The 10405-nt window shown below is 43.2% G+C and overlaps 1 protein-coding gene across 1 annotated transcript; it reads left to right on the top strand.

Annotated features, from left to right (window-relative positions):
* Positions 1-1932: 1932 nt before the first annotated feature.
* Positions 1933-9634, top strand: LOC106750363 (U1 small nuclear ribonucleoprotein 70 kDa-like). The gene is given in 9 exon segments (XM_014630677.1): positions 1933-2216; positions 2760-2942; positions 3325-3387; positions 3472-3553; positions 3945-3989; positions 3992-4018; positions 7653-7896; positions 7993-8345; positions 9262-9634. Coding segments are annotated over 9 exon segments (1305 nt in total). The 5' UTR covers positions 1933-2072; the 3' UTR covers positions 9426-9634.
* The last annotated feature ends 771 nt before the right edge of the window (positions 9635-10405 follow it).

The raw sequence follows: 10405 nt of genomic DNA, 5'->3' as shown, positions 1-10405 counted from the left end.
TTCAACCAAATAAAATATCTGGTTACAATAAATATGTAAAATGAAAGAAATAATTCCCTTGTAAGAAAATTATCTTTCGTTTCGAACAAATTTTTTTTTATTTTAAATAAAAATACATATTCGTTGGAAAGTCTAACGATTGTACTTGTTAATCGAAACGTTAGTTTCTTCGGAGCATGCCGATGACGAAATTGATTAAATTTGAAGAAATCTTTTTCTCAGCCTGTGTACATGTTTCTATATTGCTAGTCATACATGCGATTAAACGTGTCGATTAGAGTCTTACGTGTTCGCTTTGCGCGGCGAAACGGGAATGTAGCAGCATTATTTTATATGATCGCGTAATAGCAGCGCCATTATTACCTTGGAATTAAACTATTACTTGAAATCGAACGAGTACTAATTTTTATAGCCCACACTGTTGTAGCAATACCCTTGTTCTCCACATTATTATTTACGATGTGTGCTGACAATAGTAGCGATTAATTTATGTCGGTGTGCCGTTAGCGCTTGTGCCTTGACATTGCAAATTGTAAATTGCAAAACTCTAAGATCTGTGTTGATTCGTGCGAGTTCGTTGAAGCAACACTTTCTCACGTCGAATTTCGTCAAGGAGATATTTAATGTCGCAACGAATAATAAAAGTTTAATTACTTATCTTTCGAGAGCGATCGATGCAGACATCTGCGTGGCTACTTCGAGGAATGATCGTCCCGTGGCAGCAGGAGTCGAAGCTGCCGTGAAAGTCTATAAGTAGAACGGAACAGTCCTTTGTGTTTATTTACGCATATTCTATCGAATAATGCAGGATGCAACATTATTAAAAGCGTGTATATTTTCGTGTGTATTTTGGAGGTTATAATATTTAACGAAAAGAGTCAAAAGTAATAACACACACACACACACACACACACACACACACATATATATATATATATATAAAATATGTGTGTGTGTGTGTATATATAACGTGTATTATTTTCGTACTTATTTTGAAGGTTATGAAAGGTTAAAACGAAGGTTAACGATAAAACGTCGAATGTACGTTTTCCTTCTAATATGAAACGTCGCTCGATGGGCTGAATAATTGGTTAACGACAAGTACAAATGGATGTCAACAGAGTCCCGAGATGAAAGAGAGATTTGTAGAACAATTAATAATTTGTAATCATTACCTAATGCAATTATTTTCAAAGGATAATGCCGTAAAGGGGTAACATCCGTACTTCGACAAAAAATGAACATTAAACATAGGCTGCATAGATAACGCGATAAAAATCAGACACCAGAGGTCTCTTTTGGATGATAGGAATACTACACGCTCGCAACGGCCAATGGGAAAATTTTCTTTCTAGAGGCAAAATGTTGCTAAGCAAAGTCATTGGTCTATATTCTCGACTCACTTTAGGCAGGTTCCACTTAACGCTCGCAACGATTGCGAACGTTAAGTGGAACGCACCTTTTCAGACCTTGTGTCCATAATGCTAGATTTCGGATCGAGTTGTTGGTCGGATGTAAAAATACTAGAAATTACTGGAAGCCCTAAAAATGGAAATTCGAACAGTACCTTTCAAACATTAACTAACATAAATACTAAATCTCGGTTGGAGATCTAGTATAGATCTAGTGGACACAAGGCCTTAAGTCTGTATCAAACTACGGATTAGGATCAAGATTGAATTAAAACTTGGCCAATCAGAACAAGATTCACTAAACTTGAATTTAGTGAACTTTTCTTTGATTCGTTAAATTTCAATCCAATCTCATTGGATGTGGAACGAAGACGAAATGATGCTTGTGTCGACTTGTGTGGCGATTGAAACATTAAATAGAAAGCACTTATTAGTCCCTTTTTTTTTTCTGCTTTTTGCTTTTGCCGTCTAGATATGAATTCTCCCTAATTTGTCGCACCGGTTCAGCTAAAAAGAACGGACCGAAGATAACTTGCTTGGGCGCCATTTTATCGACATACGCGAGGTTGTCGCGTTGATCCCGGTTGTTTTATTCGTTCGGCGAACGGTACGTTCCATCTGCGCTCTGCATTGGAGTAATTTTTACCGGCTTTCGAAGAGATGACTCAATTCCTACCACCGAATTTGCTGGCATTGTTCGCGCCGCGCGACCCGATCCCGTATCTGCCACCGGCTAGCAAACTCCCGCACGAGAAGAAGGTCGGCGGTTACATTGGAGTCGGGTCGTTTCTCAAATGCTTCGAGGTGAGTCGAACGCTTAACCCCCCCCGAATCGGCTTGTATTCGTGCTACGCTTATGTTCCTTTTCACAGCGAGCGAACTATTTCGAGGACAAAAAGTTGTGTTCGTTCAGTTGTATAATATTTGTTTCCCGCTATTACGGGTTGTGCCGAACGAGATACGCAGGATGCGAGAGCATCGGGTGTTGCCTTTAGTCATTTATTTGACAAATCTGGAAAATCAGTGTAGTTTTGCTTACTTTTAAATCTTGCAAGTGATTTGTTACCGGAGATGAGTGTTGTTATGCGTTAGTATATTTTAACACGATCCGTGCTAGATCAATTTGACTCATATTGCGCGAGTCATCGATGACCTAAATTATATTATGAGCTAAATTTTACTTGTCAATTAACATGCGTCTCGTAATAATTATCAGAGTACTTCGCTCGGTTATGTTTCGGTTTAGAGCCAAAATATCAAGTAGCTCGAATGGAAAGGTTTGGTATGGGTCACCGGTGATTCGTGGGGTATGGAACATGTTGATTGAAAGTAATCTTTTTTCCTTAGGATCCGAAGGAAACACCACCACCGGTACGTGTGGAGACTCGAGAGGAACGTCTCGAACGTAGGCGAAGGGAACGCGCGGAGCAAGTTGCTTACAAACTTGAGCAGGAGATTGCGGTGTGGGACCCAGCCGGTATTTCTAATGTAACGGCGGATCCCTTCAAGACTCTCTTTGTAGCTCGTATTGTAAGTTCTATTGTAATATTAATATTTATACATGTAAAAAAAAAAACGAGCATATTAAGTATATTCATAAAACGTATTAGATGTTCATCACATTTGTTACTAGTATAAGACATTTATCTCTGATTTCTTACTAGGAACCAATATCATAGATATATGGCACTGATAATTTTTGCCTAATTATGGCTGGTTTTCATAGTCGGTCTTATATTTGAGACCTTAGGTTCATCTTCAGATGCTTCGTAGCCAATGAAATGAGCCATACAGCATCTGAAAATAAACTTAAGTCTTGAGAACAGTTTCTTAGTAATAGCAAATGTGTCTTATAATGTTATATTGAGTAAGTATATACAACTGTATATTAAAATGCACATATTTCTTATAGAACTATGATACTTCAGAATCTAAGCTTAGAAGAGAATTTGAGGTATACGGACCGGTAAAAAAGGTAACTATTTTCTCCAGAGTAGACGCGATGATTTTTCATCACGGTAATTCAACGATAACAAACTTCCGTCCCTTCTCATTGCAGATTGTGGTAATACATAATACAATTAATGGCAAGCCTCGAGGATATGCTTTCATTGAATATGAGCACGAACGAGATATGCACTGTAAGTAACAACAGCATGGAGAGGTAAAGAGAGAAAAAAGGGAGAAAAAAAAAAAGAAATGCACCCTTGTGTCGCGAAAATTCAACGTGTCCCGTATAGTCTGGAAAATTTACCCTTATTTAGCGTCACTTTCAGCTAGATTTAGTGGGGACAGGGCTATGTAGTTAGGCTAGACGCCCCGTTTTTATCGGTTGACTTAAACCAGACGTTTAGGGGGGGGTCCCCGCCATACGCACACCCATGCAGGAATACCGTTCAGATAAATACGTAAATACGGTGAAAAGCGAAAAACGAATGAGAACAAACGTATGAACGAAACACAAACAAAATGAACGTGAACGTTTATTGGCTGTCTTTGATTAATGCAGTTTTTATCTTGTTCTTGGTACAGCGTGGTGGCCGCTGCCGGCAACTAGTGCCGTTCACTATTCCATGCAAAATCCCTGAACCTGCCTGATATGATAGGTTTGTATGTGTGGTAAGATCCAACATACAACAACGTTTGCTAGCGTCTTACTTGCTTACCCTATTAAACGTGTCTGAATTTTTATCGAGCGACACGCGCGGTTTCGGTCAGATGATTACCCGGGCGACCGTGATGACACCCGCCACGCTCTTTTACGGGGGGCCTTCCGACCCGTATTTGACGTATCCGGCCAAGTTTCTCTCTTAGAACACGTTCCTGCTGAAAACTCTATCCGTGGATTCGGGGATTCGTGGATCCTGTACGATCAGCAGTACCGAACAGCCCGTAAGATCTACGGGGCTGTCAGGATCCGCGGACGTTAACGTACTTACGGATCCGAGAATTGCGTGAAAGTTAGCATTCTACATTGAAATTGATTGATGGGCTCCTAGGATGAAGGTTCAGGGACACGCGCACACGCTTCATCCGCGTATCTATCAGGTGTTTCACTTGTACGGGAGTGAATTTAGCGAAGATATTGAGAACATTTTGCATACACATTTACATACACACACACACACAAGCAGACACGTACGGACATATAAACGGCAGAGCAATATTTTGCAATTAGAGCAGTCGTCGTAATTCTTTGGCTCGAAGGTAGAAGGATAAATGTCTTACATGTGAACGGACATTTGCTTTCTCCCTGTGTCATAGAATGGCATTGGTTCTCCTGATAATTATTATTGCGTTGAGGTACTCTAAAATGAAGTTCCATCCTGGTGGTATGTATCCTACACATTTTACACGAAACGTACAGTGTAGCTCGTACTAATTAGCCGATACAGTTAGATTTCGTCCCGACACATTTTTATCGTCGGGTGTATTTAGGACTTTTTCTTTACATGCGTTAGCGACTTTTAAAAGTGTTTAAGTTTTCTAGTCACAGGCATGGGAGTTTTTGTCAGGGAATTTAGGGACTGAGTTAACGCCGAAAGAGCGTGATATGATTGATATGCGGCAACGATTATATATATATATATATATATGTATATATATATATATTTTTTTTTCCGATTGATTTTGAATGTGTGAAAATAGTTGGTTAGTAGATTTAAGGCACAGAATTTGCATGAACGACGACGGATGTACAAAGTGTATCGAAAGTGCGATGACACTGGTCGAAAAGCTTGATGAACACTCGCATCTGAAGGAAACGATCGGAAAGTAACCGCGCGCATAAGTCCTTGAACATATCAATTTCGATATAGAATACTAATTGCTCTTAGTGAATCGGTCGTTCCTCTCGCGTTTCGCAACACTCCGCGGAAGCGCGGATTGGGATAACACACGCTGCATTTGCCGGATTGTAAGATCTCCAGGCCCTGCGAGGAATCGACGGATCTGAGTCGATTATCCGAGTCCTTGGGAGTTCCAAAGTTCCCGGGTGTCACGATATACCCGAGAGATCTGGAATGCAAGAACGATGAAATCCTCCAGATCCGGGTCACGATTTTACTTCAGGGCGGGGAGGGGGGGGAGGGTATTCGGATCCCACGATCGCGCATTTGCGGCGCCGGGAACATCGAACACCGGCAAGTGAACTTCTCTTCTCCCTTCAGAGGTCAGAAAACAAATGAAGTCGAGTTTAGCGAAGCATATTAGAAAATCTCGCGACACCTCGCCCTTAATATATTACGATATAAATGTAATCTACTATATTAGATGATTGTAACGTACCATAAGTATGTACGAGAGAAAAGAAATGCGCACGTGGTTTGGTCGTAAGTAGAACGAAGAGAAAGCGCACCAGGTAAATGCAATGTTCGGAGATCGAACGAACGAACGAACGAATGTATGAAGACATGGGCATCTTCGCAATGAGTAATCTCCCCGCGAGTCTCTTACACGAGTTCATTTCACGATTAGACCGTACCTCTAAGCTTTGTGTTAACTTCCGTACGTAAGTAGCCGCGGTAGGTATTTTTTGTATTTGTAATACTTTTTTGGATCTTAAACAGCAAATAGATTTAAGCTGCTCCGAGAGAACAGTTCGAACAGCACCCCCCTTGCCCTTTGGTCGCCGTACGCGGGTTGCGGCTGCCGCTTGTGCCGCGCGCGCCTCCATTCTACATCGTAAAGTGTCACTTGTATGTAACTTACATTTCGGAAATGTTGCGACTCATCGCGAGAATTTTGATTTTTGAGAAAGGTGATTACTTGTTGAAAGAGAAATTCGGTTTACAAAGAAGAGGGGGGAAGAATTGCTCCGTTTCACTTCTATATATTTATATTAATTACGTTAATTATGTAAGTATAATTTCTAAAATGCAGAGTCTATATCGTCCTTGTTTAAAAGTTCAGTGTTTGAGTATTCACTTTCGTAACTTCGTAACAAGTCGACTTTGAGCCCCGGTAAGTATCTCGTTGCTTTTTCCCAGCGGAGGATCTGTTTTACGAGTCGCGCGCTCTTACGCGTCGTCGTTTGAAACGTAGGTGATTTGATTTTCGCGATTAATGTTCGTAATGACGAGAATGTAATACTTTGTATTGCTTTTCACGTCGATCTTGTCCTCGCATTTTACGTGTAAAATGGCAAAGCGCGCCGGCGAAGCGGGAGTGCGCACGATCTGCTGCGATTCACACGACTATCTTGCCACTTCAGCGTCGTCATTCGCTAAGACTCTACGATAATCATTGGTGGTCTGGTTGATCCTGCCGGGAGGGCAGCATCGACAGTAGTCGGGACGTAGACACTTCCTCAACGAACCACCTCCTTCAGGATGTATTCGGGCATCGCCCGATCAGCGATCTGCAAATCCTGCTCGATTCTAACGCACGACGGTACCTTCGAACGGCTGCTCGTCCGCAGCCGCCGGCTTCTCGAAAGTCTCGAGCGAAATTCAACTCGATCATTCCCCTTTTCTTCTTCTCACCGATTCCATCACCGCCTAAGTGACACGGATATCTTGGGAATTTCTCTCTAAGGATCCTCCGGATCCGGCGACACGTCCGCTCGACTCGCAGATTGAAGCGTACATCACGCGTGACCTGAGATTTTCTGAATATTCCATTCTAGAATCTAGACGGATCGAAGACGCGACCTTCGCGCGAGTCTGAACAATATCGACAGATTCTCGAGACCCCACGGTCTCTCCCCGTGGCGAAGTGGAGAATCCGCACGTTCGGACGGTCCGCACGAATTCTAGCATCTGTAGATTCTGCTCGACTTTTTTCCCCCCTTTTTTTTTCATTTTTTTTTCAAGGTTCCATAAGTCTGAGAACCGGATTGGATTGTAGGATCCTGAAGATCCTAGAAACTACCCGTTCGAGGATCCGCCAGTCGTGGAGGGCGTGGGCTTCGAAAATTCGCGGATTCGAGGATCGGTGGATCATCGGGCAGAGGCGGATCCCGGAATCCTTGTTTCTCGGGGACTTCGTCCGCAAAGATTCCCGGATCCGGTGACGCCCCCCGGTGATCGTCAGAATCGCGGATTACGCGATCTCTCGAAGACGCTTTGACGCTCCAGGAGTCGCGGTTCCCGAAACCTTTTCCCTCGCGCGTTACGTCCTCGGGACGCGGTCCCCGTTCGCATCGGGGCCTAGAAACCGATACCTCGCTGTAGACACATAAATCTATTTAGGCGCGTGGAACCGCCGGCGAAGAGTAATTCCTGACTCGGTACCTTTTAGCTGCTTATAAGCATGCGGATGGTAAGAAAATAGATGGTCGCAGAGTATTGGTCGATGTCGAGCGCGCGAGAACGGTAAAGGGCTGGCTGCCACGGAGACTCGGTGGTGGTTTAGGCGGCACCCGCCGGGGAGGCCCCGACGTCAACATCAAGCACTCGGGCCGGGAGGACAACGAGAGGGAACGGGAGCGATACCGTCTGGAACGTGAGAGAGAAACCTCGGGACGTGGCCTCGACAGAGACAGGTGAGACCCACATCTTCACTGAGCTCTCGCTTTTCTAGTTATTTCAGGTTCAATCTGAACTCGAGCGATCGATCTGACTCGTTTGATCGCTCACAGGGATCGCGACCGGCTGGACAGAGAACGCCGGAGATCGCGCGATCGCAAGCGCAGAAGCAGGAGTAGATCGCGCGACCGCAAGCGCAGGCGAAGTCGCGACCGGCTGCCGGATCCTGACATCGAGGAGATTCAGCGGGACGAACGGCCGCGCGACAGAAGAGACCGCGACCGGGATCGCGATCGCGACCGGGATCGCAAGAGGCGGCGATCGAGGAGCAATGATCGCGATCGCGACCGGGATCGTAAGCGGGACAAGCGTGACAGGGATCGTGATCGTAGGGACAGGAAGGATCGCGGCGATCGTCAGGACGAGGACACGAAAGAGATCCGAATTAAGGAAGAGCCTATGGACGGTGAGTTTGGCTAACAACATGTTGCCAATCGCGCGAGTTATTTAAGTGCCTTACCAGGCTCTGAAAAGCGTACGCTTCGTGAACGAGGGTAGATTGAAAAGTTCCCGACGTGACGAAGAGGAAAGGACATTTTTTGCAGCCGAATGATATTTGTCTCTTCAAGTGAGCGAAGGAGCAGCATCTCCATACACTGAATCTAATTCGGGCATTCATTTCCGTAAGGGTTCTCCGTTTTGGACGAAAGAGTCTTATCGCCACGCGATACTCCTATTTCTCCATTGTTGACAAATTGTCCGAAACTAACTAATCGCTGGAATGACATCGAACTTAGCTCTTTGTGTTTTATTCCGATGCCATCTATTGAACGAGTATTGAAACTTCACTGAACTCCTGCTCTTTCTTGGTCAGGTCGGAAACTTTTCAACCTAACCTCGTATATCTCGACCAGAATTTTTACGAGGAGAGATAAGATGGGTCTTTCACGTGTAGCATATATTAATTCCACTTATCGTGTTGCGAAAAAAAAAATGGTTCTTCACAAAGTTGAAGGTAGTATGTCGCTATAATACAACCGCGATTAAATTCTGAAAGGACTGTTGTCTCTTTGATCGGACATCATCTACGAAGCAGATGTAAATATAAATTTGAATTTTTATCATTTTTCTCATTTCTCGCAGCATAGAAGCCAATATGATGAAATCTAAAAGTAAAAATGTGAGAATTTTCTTCCAGAATCATCGAAAGTTTCGGTTGATCGGTCGATCGGCGATCATCGGGAAAAGGGTAGATCTGCTCAGTCGGTTGGCCAATGCGTTAAGATGGAACGATTCTCGCGAAGAGAAACGCTAATTTTTTTTCCCCTATTTTCAAAATCCGACGTCGGGGAGGAATGTTTACGTGAAATTTGTTCTTCCAGATTATCCAGACTATAGCAACACGTTCCCGACGTCAGGTCCGTACTTTACCGCCGTGAAGTATGAGGATGATAACGATCAAGAGGTGGAGGAAAAATACCGGATTCCGGAAGGTCGACCCGACCCGCCTCCGTACAACAATTACGATTCCGTACAAGATTATTGATCTCGGCAATACGTGTTTTTGCCGTGTCCCGTTTCTTTTTTCTACTGTATATGATAAGCTGTCGTATTATTATCATGTTGTTTCTCCTATTCTAAGATAATTAGCTCTTAAGGTGGCAGAGAAAACGCCTGGAAGAATTAATGACACTGATCAAACCGCCGCGAAATGTCCGCGGTGTTTGCTTCGATACAAGTCCACGTTTATGCTGATTCGGGGTCATCTATATCTGTCTTTCCCCCCCCCCCCCCCTCCTTTATCTCCCTTTCACGACACACACCAGATTACGTTCAACTTGAGAAAGGTAATGTTCTCTTTCCTTGATAAATTCAACATTAACAAATTAAAAAAGGTAGCAGTCACAATGAAATATTACAATGTGCTATATACACACACGACGATTAATAATTTTCACTTATTCGTTAATTAATTTATCTATATGTGTATATAACTACATACATGTATACAAGTACATATATGTATCTACATATGCAAACAAAAAAAAAAAGATTTATTTCCACGGCTGCTACATGTATATTTATACATACTCGGATAAAATAAACCATGTAATTAATTCGTTACGTATCCTATCAGTTTTCTGCGTACCTGTCGTAACTTGAAAGTTGCCTCCGACAACGAGTCATTCCATTTCTCGAAACACGATCTTGCTGACTCGATCTTCATTTTACATATCGGCCCGCAATTCCGCCGATCGATTCGTGAAAGCTTGATCGTTTGATACGCAAGAACGCGAGCGCCAACTTTTCCGTCGAGCAAAGCAGAAGTATGGTCGATTGATGCGGTTTAATGCACGAATAAGATAGCGAAGAAGTGGTAAATTTATATTTTTCCCTTTATTTCTGCGCAGGTTTCACTGTTTTTAATCGATGACCGTCGATTCTATCATCGTACATACTAACTTACTTTTCGCTCGTTTCCGCAATCTAATTACGCTCTTTCCAAATCGGCAATTTAATTTTACC

Source organism: Dinoponera quadriceps, unplaced genomic scaffold (genome assembly GCF_001313825.1).
Source record: "Dinoponera quadriceps isolate SergipeBrazil2010 unplaced genomic scaffold, ASM131382v1 scaffold5230, whole genome shotgun sequence".
NCBI classification, from domain to species: Eukaryota; Metazoa; Arthropoda; class Insecta; order Hymenoptera; family Formicidae; genus Dinoponera; species Dinoponera quadriceps.
This window is presented reverse-complemented; position numbering and strand designations above follow the sequence as displayed.